General features: G+C 41.8%; 2 protein-coding genes across 14 annotated transcripts in view; both read right to left on the bottom strand.

The window, feature by feature from the left end:
* The window catches only part of LOC128853691 (uncharacterized), an 84958-nt gene extending 81357 nt beyond the window's left edge, over nt 1-3601 (bottom strand). For 2 of the 7 annotated variants that reach the window (XR_008452370.1, XM_054080222.1), the window contains exons 1-2: nt 3219-3601; nt 345-395 (exon numbers count right to left, since the gene is read on the bottom strand). Coding sequence is in view for 4 of the 7 variants with exons in the window: in XM_054080222.1 (XP_053936197.1) it covers nt 345-395; nt 3219-3288 (121 nt within the window). In the remaining 3 variants the exon portion in view is untranslated. The remainder of the gene's footprint in view (nt 1-344; nt 396-3218) is intronic. The other 5 variants (XR_008452369.1, XM_054080220.1, XM_054080218.1 and 2 more) reach the window with 3 other exon arrangements.
* A 5410-nt stretch (nt 3602-9011) lies between these two features.
* Nucleotides 9012-22644, bottom strand: LITAF (lipopolysaccharide induced TNF factor). Of its 7 annotated transcripts, none has more exons than XM_054080828.1 (6): nt 22496-22561; nt 18762-18829; nt 12283-12489; nt 11349-11531; nt 10806-10962; nt 9012-10483 (listed from the first exon to the last, which is right to left on the bottom strand). In XM_054080828.1, exons 4-6 carry the CDS (start codon nt 11524-11526, stop codon nt 10375-10377), a joined length of 444 nt encoding a protein of 147 aa, XP_053936803.1. In that variant the 5' UTR covers nt 11527-11531; nt 12283-12489; nt 18762-18829; nt 22496-22561; the 3' UTR covers nt 9012-10374. The 7 variants fall into 7 exon arrangements, with proteins under 7 accessions (XP_053936803.1, XP_053936796.1, XP_053936801.1 ...); XM_054080821.1 differs by having other exon boundaries at nt 12306-12489; nt 22496-22560; XM_054080826.1 differs by lacking the exon at nt 12283-12489 and having other exon boundaries at nt 22496-22568.
* Nucleotides 22645-24913: the final 2269 nt, after the last annotated feature.

Below are 24913 nucleotides of genomic sequence, written 5' to 3'. Positions count from 1 at the left end.
TTCCTGTCTGCTCCTCCCTGAGAGAATACCAGCTTTGTGCCTGTTTCAGAATGAAAGGAGCTAATCCTGGGTACTGGAAAAAAGACTGTCTTACGTGGCTGGGGTTTGTCTGGCACTGTTTAGTAGTTTGTTTAGCTATACTGTCTTTGAGTTTTCTCAGTTCACAGAATGCAAACTTAAGCACGTCTGGGCCCAGTAAAGCTTAGTAGAACTTCTCCACTACTTCCATGAATGGCGATCACTCAGACGTAAGTATAATTCCTCCAAGAACCTAACGTTCCTGCTAAAACCAACATTCCTTCCTTATCACATACCAGGCCTGAATACAGTCTTGTTTTACTCACCTACACACTCTGCAAAACAGGAAACTCCATAACTTAAACTCTCCAAGGATCCTGCAACAACAGGTACGTTAACAGAAAAGCACTGAAAATTTGTGTGCACACAAATGCACATTCTGTACACCACACTTATCCACACCCACAGGCTTTTAACTTTATTGCAGCTGGGGAAAAATTCTACTTAGCTAAGACTTTTATTGCATGTGGCCATTCAGGAAATCCTAAGTATCATTCAAAGCAAGTTTTGCTGCCCAAGAAAAACTTTTCCAGCACCAGAACACTAAGAACACTTACAACATCACAACTCCGGGGCAGCAGTTGGTTAAGACATCCTTTGACACTGGAGAGCCTGTTCTCCAACACGACTTTCATTCAGACTTTGACTGGAAGGGCAGCGAATTCAAGGGGATGCAGAGCACACACCACAGAGACAGAATTGCTTCAGATTTGCATTGGCATGAACAGGGGAGACAGTTGTGGCAGCTGCATTCAGAGCCTTCATTACTTCTCTTCACTCAACGCACACACGCCTGCAGAGCAAGACTCTCATTCTCATGCTCTGATGTTGAATGACCTTAACTAAGACTGGCAGAATTACTTTCATCAGTTATTGCAAGCACTGCTAGACAACATAAAAGTCCATGATGAAGTGGAAGCAAAACTCTGTTTTCGCAGAGAAGATAAGCAACAGTGACATTTTTAGGGTATCTGTTTCCTGTGTATCGCTGCGATTAACTCTACACAAGCATGATCGCTGGGCACTCAAAGGGCTAGACTGATATAAACCATCCTACAGCACAGAAAATAAAACCACTGCAAATTGCTTTCTCTCCCAGCAGATCCATAGGTACTATCCTAGAGACTGACCTACTGGTCCCAATCTCTTGAGATTCCCGCTGTAAAATTGAGCTGAATTACAGGCATTTTGTGAGATGAACGTTGCAGGACCTGATCCTGCACTGTTAACGCTCCCCTGCACTCAACTCAGAAAGTTATCCCAAGTCCTAGATATTGATAGGAGTATGCATGTGGCAAAATCAGTCAGATTCCAGCTGCTCTTATGCACTGCAGTGATATACATGGTACAGTCAAAACCAAATATGCGATTCTGCTGCACCCCAATACCTGGCATTCATACCTACCACAGTCAAAAAAAAAATTATTACTTTATTAATAAATTATGTATTACAGTATTCGATTAGTTTTAAAAGCACTAGGACATTTTTGATAGCTCTTTCTTAAAAATAACTCCCACAAGAAGCTCAATAGTACACATGGTCGCCCTCAACCTCCCTGCTAAGCAGTAACTAAGATCCCTCTGTCGCTCAGCTTTGTCTGACAGTGGAGACAGAAGTTTAAAGAGCCTCTTCGTTCTGGATCTGTGCTTTCGGATGTTTTGTATATGCTATATGCCTGAAGGAAATGCTCTTGTCACATTATAACATTTAAAAATCCACACATATTACTTATTGGAACCTTATTTCCCCTTCTCTTAATCTCTTTTTTTTTTAAATGTTAAAATTATTGGCAAGAGGAAAGAGGGGAATTTACTGGTTTTAGAAGGAAAATAGGAAAGTATTTGTTTTTTCAGCACCCACCCAGGCTAATATATATCTTCATTCCCAAGTTAGATATTAAGTTCCTGGATTTTAAGTTTACATTTTTCTTTAAAATGTCTTACCCCCACACATACATTTTCCTCCCAACAAATGTTCCTTTTTATTCTGCAGAATTATTTCTCTGTATGGAACTTCAGATTTTATCTTTAAACTATGAATAATGTGTTATTTTCAAGAAAACTTGGTCTAGTGCTACAAATTTCTGCAAAACTAGAAAGCTTTCTAGCATAGATAGACCTTCTCACAATAAATGAGAACTATCACTCAATCATTAATTTTTATAAATATACCTATTTATAAATAAAACTTTATATTCCAAACACCCTGCATTGGGAGAAGAAGGAATACACTTCTCAGTTTCCTTGGGGGAAAAGAAGCCATCCCTAAGTATCTAGAAGATCAGGTAAGAAAAGGGCTATTTAGCTCACCCTTTTCCTGTAAACAGCAGAAAAAAGTAGTGTCAAGCTAATGGGTTTTAATATATAAATCAGTGCAACTTATTCAAGAGCCTTAAAATAAATATGGTAAGACAAACTTGGAAAATTCATCTCTTATGTTCCATCCGATTTTTTAAGATGTTGAGCACGCCTCTCCAGGGCCAGATTTAAGAGCTCTCTCCCACACGGATACCTCAATGTTGCGCTCAGAATTTTTAGACACGCCTCTCACAGACAGATGGTGCAGAACGCTGAACACCCTGGACAATCAGGCACCTGAACTTTGTTAAGGTGCCTAAATCTAGAGTTTCTTCTCTTTGCTTTGCCCATCTCAAATTTTAAATTTTCTCCCACAATTTATTTTAGTTCTAGAAACGGCAGCACTTCTCTCTTTTCAGCTGACGAGTAACAATAGCCACATGGTTGACATTTCATGATCCAGTCACAGTTTTCAGAATCCTTCATCTGCTAAATACCAGAGCGAGCACAATTTTAGAAGACCACGCTAACACGTCATTTTCAGGCGAGATGGTGAATCGACTGGCACAATCTCACAGCTTCTGCTGCTTTCCCAGTGACGCCAAGGGAAGATGCACCATTCACCTGCCCAGCGCCACCCAGATCGCTCGGCACAGCAACCTGCTTGCTAAAATCTGCCCTGAAAATCAAGACAAAGTTACTACAATAATTACTGCAAACATGCAAGTTGTAACACAATTCACAGCATCTCAGAAAGCCTGCTAGTGAGATCGTTCCCCAGCAGAAGTACATTGCATTGAGAGAGCTCAGTCTTAGAAGAGGAAAAGCTTTCTTCTACTTACCCCCTGAAGCTCCTGCCACAACAGCACAGAGTAAAACGATGGCCTGCAGCCCCGTGGCCATCAAAATCATCTCCTCAGCCCAGAAGTTAACAAAACCACATCAGTTCTCCTCTCAAAGGCTCCTCTGAGCAAGGCGGGGAAAGAAAACTTCCCTTACGAAGCCGCAGCTCACTACTTCAACCCCCCTCGTGCCGCCAGAGGAGGGGCTCCGGCGGGGCAGGCAGAGGGGCGGTGTGTCTGTGGAGTGAGGGGAGAGACAGGCGCACCCAAACATCCATCCCGCCTCCGACAGCACCGCAACCTGCTAACAGATTCCCTGTTAGCTGGTAACTGCATCTAATGTTCCCTTCTGTGGAAATGGCCTTGCTCTCCTATTTAAGTTGTAGCTGTAAATCACACTTTCCAAAATAATTAAATTTATATTTTAATTTTACGTTTTAAGTTTGCAGCTTTCCTTTTCTTACGGAAGAAATTATATTAATAAACAAGGCAGAAAAGTATTTTATAAGAAGAATTTTATAAATCTGAGCTTGCTTGAATCTTGACTGTTTCACACACCAAAGAACAAAGAAATTTAAAACCAGAACTCCAGAGCTTTTTTGTCAAAAACATTTCAAATAGCTTTTTTCAGTATATCACGGATTTGGGGCCCTTTGTATTGAAACTTTTAAGTGAGGAATTCAATGCCTGATTTGCAGTAGACCGAAATGTGTGCTAGATCCAAATCTTTAAGACGAAACACAGAATAACATCAGTGTCCTGTGTATCTGGCAAACTTCACTCAAGTGGATCGTGAAACAAAGGACATAATCTGAGACAAAAACAAGCTCAATATCTTGTAAGCATTTTTTCCCTACCTCCCCTAAATGAAAGATTCCTAAAACATCAAACCACCCCACCCAAAGCAGGCAGGCAAAGAAACTCCCAAAGAGGGATTTCCGTCTGGGTTCTGCCCTGGATAATCTCTCAGTGTGGAGGAACACCAGGCACAGGTGCTGCACACCCAGCTTAATGGCACACACAGGTGATCGACACCATGGTCGGGCTGCGAGGTATGCTGTGCTCACGTTTGGAAATTGAATTCAATCAACAACAGCATGGAGGACACAACAGAGCCAGGATCTGCAGGGACACCTGGAAACTCAACACCGGCATTGCCAAGAAAATCTGAGCTTTGACAAACCAGCGAAGCCTCTTCGTTAAGGCAGTGAGAAACATTCCCTGGTAAAATATTGAAAAGGACAAAGTCTTTGAAGAAAAGGCAATAATACTTTTGTTTTACAATTCAGTGCTGAATTGGACGCCCTTCTAAAAAAGGCATCCCATCTTACAAAAGCAGTGGGTATATATACTAATTTTAGACAAAGAACCGTGTAAGTCCCCAAAGAATGTTTATTTAGGTTATCCAACCATGTCTGGAGAGTTCCTTCAGGTTATCTCTTCACCTAAGGCAACTACAATTTACAACTTAATAAACTCTCACAGCCCTAAGACAGGTTCTCTCTTGGCCTAAAACAGCCTCACCTCACAAGACAGCTAAGCATATCAATACATTTTTGCAACTCTAAGACAGCGTTTATCCTTTCCGATTATTCATCCCTGTCTGGGGAGTGTCTGCATATTCTCTCTTGATACCAGACAGATTTATATGACAAGATGAGTAAGTATACAAACCAGCTGCAACAAAACTTATCAATTAATTCTCACACAAGTTAATTAAGAGTATAAATAAATTCTTGGAACTCTAAGAGAGTATTTAACCATTCAGGTTATTCGTATATTCTCTCTTGACACAAGACAGATTTATATGACAAGATAATTAAACATACAAACCAGCTGCAGCAAAAGTTATTAATTAATTCTCACAAGGCCACACGAGTTCTTTCCGATCCACATTGTCACAAAGCTCTCGTTTAACCCCGGAGCCAAAAGCAGAGGCAGCAGAAAGCGCTTGAACGTGGCAGAAAAGCCGCAGCCCCGAGCGTTTTGCTGAGGGAACGGAGTGAGGAGGGGAGGAGGGGCCGCCCCAGAGCCAGAAAGGGCAGAACGCCGCTTCTCGGGGGTGGAGGGAGGGGTGCGTTAGGCTCCTGCCACGGGAAAGCTCTGGAGGAGAGAGGGAAGGGGTTTAAGGTGAAAGAGGGGAGATTTATATTAGATCTTTAGCACCTCCCCTACGAGGACAGGCTGAGAGAGTTGGGTTTGTTCAGCCCGGAGAAGGCTCTGAGATCTTATAGCGACCTTCCAGTACCTGAAGGGGCTACAAGAAAGCTGGAGAGGGGCTGTTCGCAAAGGCTTGTGGGGATGGGACGAGGGGGAACGGAGATAAACCGGAGAGGAGCAGATTTAGACTGGATATTAGGAGGAATTTCTTCACCATGAGAGCGGTGAGGGCCTGGCCCAGGCTGCCCAGGGAAGCTGTGGCTGCCCCAACCCTGGAGGGGTTCCAGGCCAGGTTGGATGGGCCTTGGAGCCCCTGATCCAGTGGGAGGTGTCCCTGCCCGTGGCAGGGGTGGGACTGGATGGGCTTTGAGGTCTCTTCCAACCCAAACTGTTCGATGATTCCATGATCTTAGGAAGAAATGTTTTTACTGTGCAGGTGGTGAGGCACTTGCCCAGGTTGCCCAGAGCAGCAGTGGCTGCCCCATCCCTGGAGGTGTTCAAGGCCAGGCTGGATGAGGCTTTGAGCAACCTCATCCAGCGAGAGGTGTAGGGGGTTGGAACTGGATGGGCTTTGAGTACTCTTCCAACACGAACCATTCCATGATTCTTCACCTTATTTATTTATTTATTCATTCATTTATTATCCCAGTGTGAAAATTCTTCAGCGCTCTTTCACAGAGCTGGAGCAGCTCATGAAGCATCCGCCTGAGGTAACTTGTGTACCACCAGTCACCAAGACACAGAGCAAGCGAGACAAGCTGTCCCTTCCTCCCTCCCTTGCCAGAAAAATGCGCTTTAGAGGCTTCATGGAGCAAGAGGTGTAAACGACTTTGCCCATGTCTTTGCATACTCAATACTTCTGTGAAATCCCTGTTGTCACATTCAAGTGGACCATGGCTTGAGATCCTAGAGCTGTGTCTGTCATACATCCCGTTAAGGCATTAATCAAACTATCCAACAACAGGACTTCCAAAAAGCCTCCTACTTACTCTTTGTTTATTCTAGACTTGAGCAGCACTACTTTTAGCATCTCCAAAACGCACTGCCACCTGTTCAAACAGACATGAGATTTTCAGAATCTTTAAAAAAATATATTTGTAACAAAAATCAGTTACAAGTGTTAATAAGAAGCACTTCCTTTGAAACCAGCATGTTTCACCATGTACTTTTTGCTGCCCTGGTTCGAAAAAGTAATAACATACTCACTGGAAAATGTATACTGACTGGATTCACATCTGGCACATCACACACTAGGATATTTACTTCAAAAAAATACATTGAAAGTCACCCTAATGATAATGAATTTGTATCGCTTTGCAGGATCTTCTAAAGAACACAGGACCACAAAGGCTAATTTCCTATAAAACACAATATAATTGAACTATAAACACGTCACACCTTTGTCACCGTACTCGCACTTCTAGATTTTTATTGCTAGGATGACAGCATACACTCCATTACTCACCTTTTGTGCTCATTTATGAAGAATAATTAACTGACTCTGAGCACACAAATCACAACTCATTTCTTAAAAAAAGAAGTTGTGGTTAGACTGCCAGAAGCGTTTTCACAAATACTACAAAAATAGCAGCTTTTTGAAACCACTCTGCTCTTCCTTAACAACTCCCTCCTGCAAGGCTCTCAGCTGCTTTGCACTTGTTCTAACAGCTTTTATTTTGGATGACAAAACAAATGTTCTTTCCTTCTGGCTTAAGCTCATCAGATTTAACTATGTTTGAACAGTGCGCAAGTTCTGTCAAAAACAGAAGTCTAATGGAAATAACACTGTCAAAATGTAACAGAAAGCAACATCATCCTGTAAAGCTAATGAAGGTATGAGAAGGCTTCACCCAGATTTGTCACGCAAGATTTCAGATGGCCTATGCATTTCAGATGGCCTATGCCCCTTCCCTATTTATGGAAATAGCATGAGCACATAAAGTCAGCATGCCACTTCTGTATCTATCAACAGAGGAAAAAGCTATTTGTTCACAACTCAACTTGCTTATTAACAAATTAACCAAAATATTTTTAATAAAAATAATAGAAATCAATGCACGAGAGCAAAATTATTTGAGGGACTGACATTGCCTCCCTGTACTTTCTGTATCTTAGGAAAAAAAAAAAAAGAACAAAGAGACTCTTTCCAAGTGAAGATAATGATATTTGATATCTGTTTTCTCCTTAGGATCACTGGGACATAAAAATGCAGCCGTATCTAGGTGTGTTCATTTAGTAATATTGCATGTGAAACTCGTATCCAAAGGACGCTTAACTGAAGAACTATTTAAAGGGCCTGAGATGCAGGAAAACACCACATTTTCAAATGTGGCTCCGTGCTGGACTGCAGGCCAGAGAATGCCACTTATCAGAGACTTGAGCCAAATGAGATTGAAAAATTTCACCCTGTGATTACATTTCTTGACTCAATTTTAACATTTCAGCCATTCATGTGTTTGGAAACATTCAAAATGTTATAATTTTCTGATTATAAGCACTAGATACAAAATACAAAGTTTTTTATTTTACATATAATCAGTTTTAAAAACAAAAAGTAACTTCAACCTAATTAAACACAAAGCACTTTCAAATAAAGTAAGTTACATCCTGCATTTGTCTGTCTAAAGTTTAACAAAGCAAGTTGATTCTGCACATTCTGTAGATAATTCCATGCACAAGAGAACACACACAAGCTTTGTGTTTAAGGAAATTGAAATATAGAAGGGCAGCAGAAACTTTCACAGAATGCTTAATGAGATGGAATAGCTGCCAACATTGTGTGTCCTGTTAAATTCCTCTTATGGATTGAGAAAGACATGCAATGGACTGTCCCCATAGCACAAAACAAAGATAAACCTACATAATTTTTTTGTTTTGGTCAATGTTCTGCGTTCTGGTGCTACCACCTCAGACACTGCAACCATCACTTCACAGAGAAAAGGGGAGGCTAAGGGAATTACAATTTGAGGACTTATTCACCAAACCAATGACCGGCAGAATTATCCAGACCAGACTCATACAGGTACTAAAAGAACCATAAATCCTCCCCACCATGCCAGAAAATGTCAAAGTTTGGAAACACTGCATGCTTTATTGCTGCTTCCTCTCTTGCTCTGATGATAAAGTGAAAAAAGTACGTTTTCTGTGAAATCTGGCAGGGGAAATACTGCTATACATTCAAGCATATGACTCATGTAAGTTAGAATCAGTACCTGTGTCATCAGAACAGAAAATTCAATGGAGCATCACCCAGGTCCTCAAAAAAAGCATTATGGTGGTGCAGCAGACAGAAAACCACAAGCAAGTACTGCATCATCAAAGTGGAAAGCTGCAAAACTACCAGCTTTTCATCTCCACCATTCTCTTGCCAATTAGTAGCTGCTAATGTAAATTCATATGGTAGAGGGAGAGATATGAACAGAAACCTTTTCCAAAGGTACAGGGAAGCTCTTAAACCACTTGCAGACTGATCCACAGGCAGCAGCAGTTTACAAAAACTAATTTACACAAGGCACAAAGCTAGAGGTTCTATTTGTGATCCACAGACTCCTGGATTTCAAATATGAAGTGTTGAAAGACTTATGAAAAGTTAACTTACACCAAGTATGTACAGAAAGGATATTTGGCAAGAACTGTAAATGAAGTATTTTTATTTGTATTTATTTTAGCTTTTCACTTTTACAGAGATTAATACAGCATTAGCATCATAGCCTTATTTAAACACCTGTCTTTTCTAGACAGATATCATCCAAATGCATCAAGATGTTATTTGGACTGAGTCTGCTGCTTATGATATAAAATACTTCAACATTCAGAGCCTCTTTCCCTAATTATTTGTGATCATCAGCTTCAATAAGCATATCCTGCTTAGGTTTCTGAAAACAGAACTTCTCTTTTAGAATCAAGAGTACAAGTCTAAATAATTATCAGAGAAACTCCTTAACAAACTTATTACCCTCCCAATGAAGAAATAGTAATTAACAAACAGATCGACAAATAAAAGCACAGGTCCCGTACCTGCGTTTTGCAGATAGAGTTCAAGCCTTAAGGTAAGGCTGAGATTTGCTTATGATCTATCAGTTGACTTACGTAAACGTAAAAGGAAATTTTCCAATGTTATAATCAAGGCTTTGTGACCTTTTCCACTAGAATGGAGAGAACACTTCACAGAATTAGAAACTGAGAGTAAAAAAACCCAACCAAACAAAAAATGCTGAAAAAATATCTATTAAAAATTCCTGTATGAACATCTCTACTGCACAGATGTCACAGTAGAGATGTGACCAGACTTAAAACTGGCAAAGAAATTCAGGAACTAGATTGAATCACTATTGAACATTGATGCACAATAACCTGAGTTGTTCATTTGGTAAAGCAGCGTCCAAGAAGGAAGAAGCCTTTAGGTTTGGCTCTCTTTTGACTTAAGAAAGTTTTAAAGTGAATTTCAGTGCTTGTGAAAAGATGCAAACAAATCACTTCTTTTGTCAGAGAGGGGTGCCTGTCTTGAAATCAAGAAACTCCCTGCCAGTTTGTAAACAGTGCTGTTGGAAAAGCATCAACACCAAGCACAAGACTTTATCAGTCTCCATAGACGTTCTCCTCTTGCTTTGTGCCGAGACCGTTAGCAAGTACAACAGCGTGTAGTATGACTGGGACACGATTAACTGAAGAACATCACCAGCCTGTTTTGCATAAAGCAGAAAGATACAACATTTAGTTGCTATCAACTGGTGCAGGAGCGAGTGGCCCATCACGATTACACGTACTTTTTACATACAGATACTGTATGTACACTTTTTACATACAGATTATAGACCTACGTCAGAATCCCCTCAAGGAAATTCTTATTCAAACAATCTTGCAACAGACATTACTTTTGATTGGTTTCCAGTGAGAGGATGCACAGAAACAACCAGAATTCTCCAGGAAGCTTCAGAAAGGGCTTGTAGAGGTGCTAACCAACTCCATCAATCAATTATCGGTGTTTAAATACTGCCTATAAACGCTTATAAGAACCAACAAGAGCACCACAGTTTGGACAGGTGTGATCCACATCCTTTAGGGCATCAATGCAGAAGGGAATTAAGCAGCAGCCAGCTATACACCTGCAAAGAAAAAACAACAAACAGTTTTACCATTTGTTATATATACAAGAAGGTAAAATACATTTCCTGCAAAAGCCATAAGTAAAACTGGTGCTATGAAGCTATAGGAAGAACACAAATGGCTATGGAGTCCATCACTAGTGTTCTAGGGCTGCTATAAGGTCCTATAGGTCTTAAATGCAGATATAGGCTATTAAAACCATAATGGGTCAAGTCCTAGACAGAATGAGAAAGCTACAAAGCTGAGAGCTTTTTTACTCTTTGGAGATATAAAAAGTCCTGTAAGAAGAGAAAAATAAAGTGAAAATTGGAATCAACTTACCCCAGCAGGCAGAGGCCCCCACATGACAGCCAAGTCAAAGCTCCTGAGTCATACGAGAGACGTGTCACTATCATCTGGTTACAGGAAGGGCAGCACATCTGAACGGGGCGGTCATAAAATACTACTGGCTGCTGTACGTATACTGTCTGAACTGTAACTGAGCAGAGAAATAGGCTGTTTACCCAATGGGTAAATAAGGAAAGAGGATAGTCAATCAACTTCCTCTAAGCTAGAACCAGCTACTACTCTGAAATATTTGAGGCTGAGAGCAATGAAATGCACAATGACAAAGGGAAATCACTATGGCATTTCCTAATTCAGAAAATAAGAATAAGAACGCATTAAAAACTGCAGAAAGCCAAATGATGTTATTGATATTCGTGCACACTGAAGGATTTGCAAGAACTGACTGACCTCTTCAAAAACATTTTTGGAAGATAGGGAACTCCTGTGAACCCTATCTTTAATCATCTGCACAGCATCTATTATACAGTCACTTAACACCTCCTTAACACAAGGTACAGTAGAGTTTTTCTGGCTTACCTGGGTTGGGCACTGGTGCCGGCTGTCCCATGTATGGGGGAGGGTTCATTCCCTTCCCATCTGGTTTCTGGCCAGGTTCTGGGATAGGATAGGGGTGAGGATAGCTCACATTGATTCCTGTTGCTTCCTCATAAGAAGGTGGTGCAGATGGGACAGGGATGCCACTCGGAGCAGACATTGTATCTGACACATAACAGAGGGAAAATTATAGCAAAAGACATTATTTATTAAGGACAGCTGACAACTAATTAGGCCCTATTCCGATAAACAGCAAGAAGATAACTAGGTTAATTAGTGCACCTTTACCAGCATAAAATTTACTGACTGCTGTTTGTTCTGATATTACTAAATGTTAATCTTGATTTCATTGTTGTTGCTTATTTCATCTTACTTATCACAGGATAATTTTTACACGTTTTCCAACCCTCAAGTCTTCCTTTACACATTAGAAGTGCTAAAACAGGTACACGGGGCAACTTTATTAGTGTACTAAGCTATCTGGCAGTTTCTCCCAAGAACAGTATTTTGGATTCCCTTCTGTCCTGTTCTGCTAAAAAATGAAACAATATGATATGCCACATAGTAGCTGCTATCAAACATGACCCTGGTTTGTGGTGAAGCTTGCTGGATATATATGCAGTGTCTTGTGGTGTAAGACACCAGGCATTCTAAGCTGAACAGTTCTCCCCATTGTTCGTATCACATCTTGGTACGCCACTGCATTGCATGGTAATAAAAGGACCTAAACAGACACAACTTAGCTAACTTGGGATTCACGTGCTTCTGAAACTACTTGCAAAGTTCAGAGCCCAACTTCCTTTTCTATCTTAAGCAAAAATTACACCTCTTCCCAAAAATAAACCAAAGAGGAATGTGTGGTTAAGTGGAGACACAAGCTAACACAAAGTTGAACATTAAAGATCAAAGTTCAGACCTGGTTAAACTCTCAAGACCCACCAGTGAACAATCCTTTCCTCACAAGCTATGCTGTGGATGTCTACAATTCCAGAAGGATGCTGTAACTTGGCTGCCCAATATGCGGAGTCACTACGCAGAAGGACACGGAAAGGAAGAGTGAAGAATCCAGGAGAGTAACATTATCCATGAAGACTTTGCTGGCTTTCTGGCTTAGAAGACAAGCCTGGGAGTGGAAAGGGGGTCTTAGTACAGAACTCGATTATTCCTTAAATTATTAAATTACCTTTGGACAATTTAGTTCCTGAGAAAATGGAAGATCACAATTTCTTTCACACCCAAATCAATACATAGTCACAGCAGACAGCAGAGAAACAATCTACAACTGTTGTGAAATGACCTATTGCACAATAGCTTCCCATGAAATGGGCTGAATAATCCTTTTACTTCCAAGATAGAATGATTACTTTATCTGAGAGCTTATTATCCCAAAGTAGAGATAACTGTGGTGAAACTATGCATCTACAACCATCTTCTCCCAGAGTACCTCATTCCATTCTGTTTATGTGTGTGGATGAAGTCCAGAACTTGTTTGCTGTTTTCAGTATATCGCAATGCTTAAAAGCACTGGTTTAACAATCAATTGCATTAACAGGATTCATCCCAGGAAAGAATATAGCTATTTTGTGCACAGATCTGGAACTTTTCCACTGCATTTTCTGAAAAACTATCTTCTCATTGCCATTTCAAGACATTTGCATAATGGCCACCCTGAGGTCAAAGCAGCCAAGATCTCCAAATTAACACATGGAGTCCTAGTGTTAGTGACCTATGAAAGAACTGCACAAGGAATCTCCTTTTTTCCTTCAGTCTCCTAAAATCTAGTTTTTTGTACAGTTTAAAATGTACCTCTTCCACCTACCACTCAATAAATATATCACATTCTTCACTCAGAAGAACTGATCACTTCAGCAGCTGGAGTGCAGAGAGGGATCCAGCAGATCTCCTTGAGCAGAAGCTGAATATAAGCTGACAGTGCCACAAAAATGACAGACACTGTGGAGGGATGTGCAAGCAAAACCAGTGTCTGTATGACAGCTGAAAGTCCTGCTGCTCTGGGAAAGCCCCCATGGGACTACAGTACCTAAGAAGAGAGAGGTGAACAGATTCCAAAGAAAAGCAGTAAGAACAATCAAAGGCTGAGAAAAAGCCAAAGAAATTGAGTTTCCTTAGTTTTCAAAGACCACAGAGAATAATGAAGACAGACAGGTAGCAATGAAGAACTAAACCAACTCCTCTGAAAGTAAACTGTAAGGAAAATTGTAAGAAAAACTTTAACACAATAAGTTTTTTCCCTATGTTTATTAATAAATTTCCCCCCGAAAGTTTGAAGAACAGTTACACATCAGAAATTCTGACATTCAGCATTAAGTAGGTTAGAAAAACTCTTTACTTCCCTTCTACTTTCCATTATTTCCACACTTGCTTTTGAAAATAAATGCAATGCCTTTTATGTTTAAACACTTGCATTTATGTACACTGATTCAGAGGTGAGATGCTACATCCTCTGAAGAAAGTAAGTTCCAACCCTGAACAAACTGCTTGCAAACCAAATCCCTGCCCCTAGAGTTCATTGCAAGATTGGGTCTGGAATTAACTGAAAACCAGCTTCCTCCACTTAAAACAAACTTACAAAAACCCAACACCCAGACACCAAAACAATCATGATCATAAAGAGTTTCCAAGTATCAAACTTACTATGTTATCTGAAACTTTAATAACTGCAATAAATTGATATAGCAACAAGCATAAAACCAAGGATTAGACAGTAACGAAAACAAAGGAGAGGGATATTCTAGAAAGGATTTTCAGCATTTTAATTTACAAGACTTACAGCCTGGGCTAGTAAGAAAACTGTGTTATACTTCCCTATGCAATCTCTTAAGGCACTAATAGACTTTCCATAGTTTCCACTGGCACTTTGCTCCCTGCAAATAGAGCAGCTTATAATTTCAATCGTAATACATTTTACAGATACATTCTTATATAAAATACCACTGATACAGGCTTGTCTGGGAAGAGCAACAAATGCAGAATTCCTGATTTCAAAGAGGACAAAAGACTGTTCCAGATCAACCTCAGATCATATAAAAAGCAACAAAGAATCTCAAGTATTCATACAGGATAGGGAAAACTTGAATTTCAAACACCTTAAACTGTACTCAGCTACTTACAAAACAGCAGCAATCCACTAATCAAAGTATAAACAGGCACAAAAACTGATAGCAGAAGCAGAAACTGAACCCACAAGTTTTATCTTCTTAAAGCAGACTCTGTTATGCTGCTCCTAAATAGTTCAAAAGGGAAGACTGTTCAGTGAGGAGTATCTGACTGCAAGAGAAGGCCAAGGATAAGATGGGCAACAAGGAAGTCAAATACACTAAAAAGTTATCTGGAGGTAGCACAATATGCAAAACATCAGGCAACACGAAAGCTATCTCAAACCAGGATATGCAAAGACTGAAAAACCAACAAGCACACTAAATGCAAGACCAGGCCTTCTACACTGATAGTTTCCATTTACATCTGGAAGTTTCAGATCCAAACACAAGTAAGCAGAGAAGAACTGAGCAGTTCTAGCTTCTCTTCCCAGACTCTCACTACTCTTTTGCTGTAAGTCTTTAGAAATGCATGTGGTAAGACCAATCGCTTCAGCTGCCCATCCCACGTCATTATTCTGCTCTTCCCCCTCATGGCAGAGTGGCTGGAACTGGATTTTAAGGTTACTTCCAACCAAAACTGTTCTATGATTCTGTGATTCTTCATAATAAACCTCTTGTATTCCATGTGCACAGGTGGATGCTGACTCACCATGCCCAGCTGCACTCTGACTTTGGGCAGATGAGTCACTAGGCTCCAGAGAAGAATTAATAAGGCAGCAAAAGCACCAGCTCCTTACTCCAGATTTTTCTTTATCGTTCATTTGCTCGAGAGAAAAATATAGCAAGTATTTAGAGCTACAAGAAGTTTTCTCAGCCCAAATAATTCCCTTCACAAGTACACATTGGAACATTGGCTTGGGGCAAAGCATTCTCCCAGTTCATTCCTTTCTGCAGAGGTCTATTGCTCTACATACAGAACAAGTTGGCATAAGGGAAGGAAAAGGCTGGTAAAAGCCACATTCACAAACGACTGTATGAGATTAGTTAGCTACACTAGCTGGAGATCAGGAAGACAAGTAACAAATTCTACCAACAGAACAATGCATGAATACCCTTCTCTCCGATGGAGAGTGCAGCACAACTATGTGTTACTTTTGCAACTGCACTAAAGCCACATGAATTCTGGAAACCTGAAACAGTTGAACCAGAAGCAGGGTCTGCATTTCCTCCCCACCCAGAAAAGCTGATTTCACACAGCAAGAGAATTTGCAGACTGTACCGCAAAAAAAAAAAGCACAACACCTGGCTAAGCTTTCCTTCAATCTTGCTCCTGGAGGAAGTGAATTAAGTGAATCAGAACTTCTAAGGTAACTTACCCGAAGAACCTATTAACCAAGTATTTATTATAAAGCCAAGATTCTTACAGCATTCTCTAATGGGCTTCAAGGCTTGCATCTGACTAAAATCACGCAAGATAAAACTTTGACATGAAACTGTAAGTACACTCAGAGGCAGCTACACATTACAGGATTCAGCAGGGTTATATCTCACCAGAAAACTGTCCAATAATTTTTATGTAATTAATTACAATACAGGCTATGACCTACAGCTTTTTTAAATAGGTGCATAGTGTTCCTTGGTACAGCCTCCCACGACACGGGTTTGTAAAACGCTGGGCAGTTTCAGTAACTGAAGTATCAAACAGTCAAACCTAGAGTAGATGAGGAAGACTCTTGCTCTGATATTCTTCATCAAGATGTATACAGGCATTACAGAGAAAATAATAAAGAACATGTTTATCACAGTCCAGAAGCTACCCAAGTCTTACTTAACATGCCCAGATCAATAGATTGCCCTGTGATAATGTATACCTGCTGGATCTGTCAGACAATAGATACTCACACATTAACTTATGCCATTGTCTGTTCCAGGAAAGGAAATGTATTCAAGATTCCCTTTCTCCCAAGGGGCTGATTTACTGCAAGAATGCTAGGGCGCTATTGTCTGTATTGTGTTCCCAAATACAAAGATGCACAAAGCTACAGGGCTGCAGTCATCTTCCCCTCCCCACCTCACACTCCCTTCATGATGCAGACCAGCCAGGGTCAGAGTCTGGCTCTCAGCCTTTCACACATCTTCACCTGGTGATATTCACCGTAACTACAAATTGTACTCTCCACACCCAAAACTAAACTCATATTTGTTACCATTTTCTCACCATAGGATGCATCCCGCATCTTATAATTTTTCTGTTGCCCGGATCAGTGTGTTAGCATCACATAGTTTAAACCTGCAGCCTTTTTCTGAAGGCAGGAAGTGTGTGTTCTAAGAGTGCAGAGAAACATCTTTAGCCCATGAACAAATGGCAAAAACAACCCAAGAGGGAACAAGTCAAAAGTGGAAAGGTAAGTCAAGTCATTCATGCCTTACTCAACAATTACAGATGAATCATTAGGCAACAATTTTTTAAAATCCCAGCTGGTTTCCTGGCCTGCACAAGAGTCTAGCAGAAAGGGATTCCACAGAAGCAGACAGGTAACAACAACAGCACCTCAGGAATAACTGTCGGTGGATGATCTCTCTGCCCTTCCTCGGGGAGAAAAAAAGGTCAGCACAGTTCCTCACAATATCACACCACATGGGGAGAAACTTACGAGCAGGAATGTTGCCCCTGAGAGACTCCTGGAAGATGGAGGACACTGTAGAGTCACCCCTCTCTCCGTGCCAAACCTGAGACTGGCATCTGTTTTTAATGCAGTAGGAAGTACCACTCTTCTAAGAATTGTACCTCACAGGGCAATTTTCCTTATCTGAAATCTTCCTCAGCCACTCAGGTATAGACCAAAAATGCCATGTTTACTTTTAAACAGGCTCCCCAAAACTAAATAATTACGTCTTTATTTGCTTTAAGTCCTTCTGAAACAAACGTTAGTATAAAGAAAATACATGTTTTAATTTAAATGAGAGTGTGTCTGTAATAAGAAATTTTTATAAAAGATAAGCATAGTAAGCTATACGAAAGTTTGAACTAAGAACATTTTCATTGTTTGGTATGAACTTACAACATTCCTGTTTTTATCAAAATAAATTTATATCCTTATAACAGCACAATAGCAAACGTCCTAAATCAGTCTAAGACTATTTCTACCAAATGAAACATCCAACTTGCCACTTTGGCTGCCTAAAGCCACGGAGTGAGTTTTCAGCCGCATCAGTTCCTTAGTCTCACCAGCCACACAACAGCATAAGTACTACTAGTACAAGGGGATATGGCAACAACATTCATGTAAGGGAACATAAGCAGATCATGAAACCAGACCAAACATTTCAGACCATCTGGTTTTACTTTCACAGAGCATCATTCCAAAACTCAGAATCAATACATATGCACTCTCAGCAAGAGGAGGGATGTTTCCATTACACACATTTATTAGGATGACTTAGAAAAGAAATATATAGTTTATTTTTATCTTCCACTGTAAGGAATGTTACATCAAATTGCTTTCTAGAGAATTTTTACTGAGAGGTAAAACACACCAGCAAAGTTGCCATGCAAGACAAGGCAAGGACACAAAAATAAAGTAAGCCTATATCTGGCTATCTAAGTGATGAACAAGATGGGAATATCAGCAAGAAGACATGCTCCTTGTAGGAGCCTAAGAAGTGATTATTTTCTTAGATTTCTTAGCAGCTTTCATTTTTTCAGGGACTTTCATTGAATGGCATATATGTTGGACAAAAAGAAACAAGACATATGTAAATTCAGTCATTCACATTTGGGTGCAAGACAGCAAATCTCAAGCAGGGACATTCTAGCTTCTGCCCAGGAGGAAGGCATAGTGCTGGGCACCACTTGTTGGAAACAGGGCAGAGGAGCTGGCAGGAGAAATGGAGCTGGAGGAAGGCTGGAAAATAGCATGGCATGTGAGGGGCTTCAGCTAAGCAAGGGAGCAGACACCACTGAGAACAAAACCAGATGGTTGCCAGGAGCACAAGAGCCAAGATGCTGTTTCCCTGCCATTGCCATCCAACCCTGGAAGATTGCAGCTTGTCTCAAACTCCTGGCACACTCCTGACTCCTGCTGCTCTATATCCAGCCAAACTGCCTTCTACCAGTTACAACATCCTTCACATATTCTTCACTGCCCAAGCTCTTTCCAAGAAGCTATGCACCTCAATTTGAAAGACGTTACCTAAGCAGGCCTCAAAGCACAGAGTACAGCACAGCCTGCGCAGGGCAGGGAGAGAAACCTGGGGAAAAATGTCTCAGACACCAAGAAATTAAAAAAAAAAAAAAAAAAAAAAAGAAGGAAGACAAAAAAGAGGTTTGACTTACACTTGGATTGACTGTGGTATCGGATCTTTTAAGTTCAGGAGAACGCCTGCCAGGAATATCAGTAGAATCTGCAGGCAACGTGCACAAGGGCAAAGAATAGATTAAATGGAAGGAAACAGAAACTACAACTGGATGGCTTTTACTAGAACAAACAAAAGGTATGGTAAATGAGCCAGCTGCTAATACGGAATTTCCCCATTGGGGCCAGAGCTGGCTGTAATTAATTCTGTAACAAGAACAGAAGTAGGAAACACATTTCAGAATAGAAAGTTCTAACCGAACACAAGCTTAAAGGGTCTTGATCAACCTCATCCACGTAGGTCCTAAGGAGGTGGCTGATCCAAATGACCTCTGGAGATCCCTTTTCCAACCTTAATTACTCTATAATAACCTGGAAAACAGAAGTCAGGTTACTGTACTAGAAAAAGACTGCACAGAGACTGGCAACAACAATAGCTGCTGTATGGCTGTTAAATACTTCTGCCCCAAGTGCTGTTGTACACCTTGTGGAATGCAGACTCTGGATCAGTATCTTGGTATTAAAGGGAATCTGGGTTTTATTAGTGGACCTGACATTTTTTTTTTCCATCACTTCACAAGACAACGCATACATATCTGAGAACACCAGAATTTCAGACCATTGTAAGACAAACTTGATCTTGTTTTCTAGAGGTACTCTAGAAACTCCACTGTATCATGGTTCCAAACTTTGTAATAAGTTTTAGCCTTAACTCATAATCATCTTCTTTTCTATCTACATCACCCTTTAAGCAGTTATGTTTATCTCCTATACTTCTACTACTGTAAGTTCTCAGCTACAGTTCTCAACTACTGCCTCCTGTCTGGTAAACCTCTGCTGGTCTTAAAATATCCATGTTGCCTCCTCACCACTCATGTCTGTATCTGTCCATGTCAACACTGGTGCCCTCCAGGATCACTCATCTTTTCCTTTCCACACTGTACCTAGGAATAATTAACTACCACCACCCAACAGCACGGAACTCAGATCTGCACCCAGTCACCTTCAGTGCCTCCACAGTCCCATTCCTCTGCTGAGTCAGTAGCCAGTACTTACTTCCCCTATCACACATACCACCAACGTAACTTCTGCACACCAAAAAGAGAAAAAGTAACCTAAATTTGTTGTCAGATCTTGCCCTGCCAAGCTATTCACTCAGTCTTTCCTTCACCATCCAAAAACCTCTCCCTTAAGCCTTCAACCTCAAGGATAAGGCTCTGTGGACACACTCCAAGCTGCAAACCTCAAAGAAAATGTTATTTCCTGTACGTGTTTCCACAGTCATTCTTCAAAGCTTTAAAATAGCCCTCAGGTGTCATCTCTTGATTTTACACTTCTGACCATGTCTCTCAAGTTATAAAGCCCTTTCAACAGCCTGCACAGAACGTTAGGCCTACAAAAGACAAAACACAAAGAAAAAGAATTTCAGGCTTAAGTATCTGATTAGGGCTGTTGTCACTGCATCCTCACAAAGCAGAGTAAGACCCTGCACACAAGCTTCCCAACAGCGACATAAGCCTCTTCGCTCTCCTGGAGTGCAGAAAAGTCTCTGGAATACTGCCGATTGCCTTCCTTACACAACACAGTTTTCATCAGGATTTCAGTGATGTCTTTAAACATTTCTATAATGAACCCATCACAAGTTTGTTCACTCTTCCAGGTTACACAAGGCTGATCTGCTGATACATGAGTAAACACTATTAACACCTGTACCTTTCAGTACACCCATGGTCTTCCTCACAGACTACGCAGAAATGTGGAAAGTTTCATTAGAAAGGGAATTGTATACTCAGTCCGTTGTTGGTTCTAGAGTAGCCATGTAGCTAGGATAAACACAGGAGCTGGTATGGAAGGACAGTTGTGGGGCAATAGGTGCAGAGTGTGCACAGGAACACTAATTGTGGCAACCCATCACTTCCTTGAGAACAGGCACGGCTCTTTCACACTATTCTCATACTCGCACCACAGCTTTGACAGACTGGAGAGGGAATAAGACAGCAGTCAAAGATGAGTAAACTCTAAGTTTATGCAATGATATCTGTTGTATCAAATATTCCACAGCTATATTTTTAAAAACCATTGATCTTCTGTTTTCTTCAGAAAAAGAAGTTTCCCCTTGTGACTGAACTACAGAGCTGAACGCTGATGATTTGACCCCAGTCACAGCTGCTTATGCTGCGCCGACACTGTGCAGCCAAACACCTTTTCACAGATTTTAAAATGGTCATGATATAACTCCCAGCATGAACACATCTAGTCTTGATACTTAGCATTCAATATTTATATGCAAAAGCTGTTGCATTTTTCATTTCCTACCACTGCCTAGTTGTGGACAGCTGCTTCAATTTAAAAATGACTGGTTTTTCTTCTTTTTTACTCCCCCCCCTTTCTTCCTGAAGGCAGGCATAAACAGGTCTCAGGTCTTTGCAGCACTTGGCAGCATCCTTGGCATGGCAGCCACCTCTCTTGTGCCTTCCTTTCCTTTTTTTTTGAAGTTAAAGTTTCAGTTCTGAAGCACAGGTGATATTTACCAAGTATTACAGAGAATGGTATAAAACTAAACCCAAGTATTGGTCCCCTTAAGTTATCAATCAAAACAGAAAGTCCTAAAAAATAACAGGATTACAAAACAATCTCTTCAAAATACTGAGTCTCGTGGAAGTAACCACAACTTCAGCTTTTCAACTTAGAAAATTCTGCTTATGTCCCTTCTGCTTTAAATGTCAACTTTGAGAAGATATTTGAACTATTACTTCATACAGTCAGTGCAAACATGCGTCATGCAATCCTGGATTCTACCTGAAGATTAGCCTGGGACAAGAGAAAGAGAAGGCAATAACCCACCTTCCTGCTTGCTATTAAAAAAAAAAAAAAAAAAGAATTAAAAAAAGTCCTCTTCACTAGGAATTCCAGGTTGCTCTCCAACACCACGAATAGTTACAGGGGCTCCCTGCACAGCAGGGTTTATGGCATCTGGAATGAAACACAGGTTGAAGGCTATTTTTTTTTTTTTTTTAAATGACCGGGCAGGACATACAGGTTTATGGGAGCAGCGGGGGTTTGGCCGCTAGCTGTCACAGCATTTGCTTGGGCCACCAACATGGTTACCTGCACTTCAGACAACAACTTCCTAGCTTACCAACCTGCTGAGAAATCACAGAATCATAGAATAGTTTGGGTTGGAGGGGACCTCAAAGCCCATCCAGTCCCACCCCCTGCCACGGGCAGGGACACCTCCCACTGGATCAGCGCCCAAGGCCCATCCAACCTGGCCTGGAACCCCTCCAGGGATGGGGCAGCCACAGCTTCCCTGGGCAGCCCGGGCCAGGGCCTCAGCGCTCTCATGGTGAAGAAATTCCTCCTTATGTCCAGTCTAAACCTGCCCCTCTCCAGTCTGTCAGCACTGCCCCTCGTCCCATCCCTACAAGCCCTTGTGAACAGCCCCTCCCCAGCTTTCCTGTCGCCCCTTCAGGTACTGGAAGGTCGCCAATACTGGTTTAGAGCTGCACAAATTCCTCAGGTGTTCATAAAAGAATTCAGTAACAATTACAAAGTAAAGAATGTTACTATTTCAGTAAGACCAGCACTGCCCCTCGGGTGGCACCGAGTTCGGCGCCGGCCAACCCCCGCGAGCCGCTCTCGGATCGCTGCGGGTTTCGCCGCTCCCGCCCGGCCCCAGGCAGGGCCGAACCCCCCGTCCCGGCTCGCCCCTTACCGCCGCCGGCGGAGCCCGCCCGCCCTCCTCTCGGCTCGGGTGCGATCGCCGTCCCGCTGCGCTCGCCCCGTCCCACCCCCGCCTGCCTCCTCCCCTTCCCCGCGGGCTGCCTGGGGGCGCCTCCCCGACGGAGCGGCGGGAGGGGCGGGGGCAGAGGGCGCATGGAAGCCCGGGGCGCCTGCCTGCCCTGCCCCAGCCGGGACACCTCGCAGCCCTCGCCCAGAGCCGCCGGGAAGGGTACAGGGAGCTGCAGCGCAGGGAAGAAACCTCCTCCGGCTCTGCTGCGCTCTGGCAGTACCGATATCAGTTGTTTCGAACAAGAGCGCGTGCAAGGAAACATCAGCCTTCAACGGGCACAGCGGTTTTAACCAGTGCCCTTAGAGGCCAGTAACTGGATTCAGTCTTTGGAAGATCCTGTGTCAGTCTGTCCAACCCAACAGCTCAAAGGCAAGTCAGAAAATTACTTGCCAGACTCCTGAAAGAGATTCAACAGAGATCCCTGAAAGGGATTCAACAAGAGCTGCTTCACCCACTGTGGTTTAGGTGAAGCAGTTGGCAAGTCCTGGTATTTAAGTGCTTTAATCCAGTTTAGACTGAAGGGAATCAATAACCCCTGAGGGCTCAGAAGGGATTCTGCCTTAGGCCTTTTGGCTGAAAGCAGCTAAAATCTGTCCAACTCCTGGTTTTGTGTTTAAATCCTTTCTAGGACCTCACCCTCAGTAACATGTATAAAGCTTTATTCAGTTCAAATTCATCCCAGAGCCAGGATTCAAGACAGGATAGGACAAAAGGAACTTTCACCCCAAGTGACCATAAACCCAGCAGAGAGTTCAGCAGTCACAGTGATCTACTGACCTCCCACAGGTACAGGGACTCGGGATTTCATCAGGAGTGTGGGGGCTCTGGCAGCATGAACTGGGTTAGCATTTGGACCTGAGAGCAGAACTAGACTAAGAGGTGAATAAATTCTTGTCATTATCAAGAAATCCCATTATTTATTATGATATTTTTCTCAGGAGCAGAATACAAGTAATTTTCACTTTGGTTTCTCTGGCTTAATTAAAATTGGATTAATTGCTCTCTTTGTAACTAAACGCCCTTCACCAGGTGCTAAGAGCAGCTTAGAAGACACACAAGAGACAAGACGTGACTGTACACATCTCCCAGGGTGAAACAAACCTTCAACTGAAAGCCACCTTACTCTGACTGCCATGCTCTCTCTTGTTTTTTGCTTACATCTAGCCAGAGGCTGGCAGGTGCTACAGCTTTTACTCCTCCTTGGGGACCCCAATAACCTTCCTCCTTTGGGACCCCAGTAACCTTCCTCCTTTGTGCCCACTGCTTTTTCCGCAGAATGTCCAAATACAGCAAGCAGTCATCGTCCATTTACCAGTTCAAGAGCATATTTCCTCTCAGTACCCCTCCTCCTTCACACCTCTCTCACCATTCACTGCTTCCTCCCTTTCCAGTCCTTTGCTGGCTGACACTGGGTAAAAGAAGCATCAGCTTTAGCTGGCCTGCTGCTGGCCAGGCCACCACAGCACCCGCGAGCTGCGGTCTGCCTCACGGGGTCAATCCGGCACAGAAGTTCTCTTCCTGCAACAGACCAAGTGACTGGGTGGGGACAAAGGCAGTGCCAGCTCACGGCGTGCTTGAGGAAGTATGGCTAGAAATTAAGATAAGTCTTTATTTTCTCTGCCCCGTGAGCTGTGTACGTATGACAATATTTTTGCTCTGAAGATTATAAACATAATTTGTTTCAAAAAATGGTAAGAGAAGAAAAAAGGCCACTGAAAACTTCAGAAGCTTGGAGTCAGCCGGAATGCAGTCTGCTGTAACTGTGAGAGCTCCACTCCATCACCTGCCCAGCAGCATGATGGAGGGTACCCCACCCAATGGGTTTGGCTGTTACACATTTCTCCACCCTCCTGAATCATCAACAGAGCTGCTAACGGCATCATTGAAATGGAACTGTACACAGAATAGCCTGTCTATTTTGTCATCACACTAATTGTGTGAATTGTATTACAGAATACCAGTAGATGTCAGTTTAGCCCAAAAAATGAATGCATGCTTTTGCTTTTACAACAGTAAGTTTCCACCAAAGAAACTAAACAAAATTTAGAAGTTGATGTACATTTAAAAGCTTGTTAGCCATATTTTACATATGGTAATATGCCCTCAATGTGTAAAATAAGTAAACCTTAATGTGACCCTGTTTTTGTCCTGCCTGCCTGGAAATCACAGGACTTGCACACATATAAATAATTTTTGATTTTATCATTTCATTAATAGTAGATACTTATAAGAGAGTTCTACCGCAGTGCAGTTTCAAACCAGTAATCAATGTAGACACACATTTACAGTAGTACATCTTGCTATTACATTATTTGATTTCTAGTGACTTTGGTCAGACCG

The sequence above is a fragment of the Cuculus canorus genome, chromosome 15, assembly GCF_017976375.1.
Source record: "Cuculus canorus isolate bCucCan1 chromosome 15, bCucCan1.pri, whole genome shotgun sequence".
Lineage (NCBI taxonomy): Eukaryota > Metazoa > Chordata > Aves > Cuculiformes > Cuculidae > Cuculus > Cuculus canorus.
The sequence above is the reverse complement of the archived record's forward strand: the minus strand, read 5'-3'. Positions and strand labels throughout refer to the sequence as shown.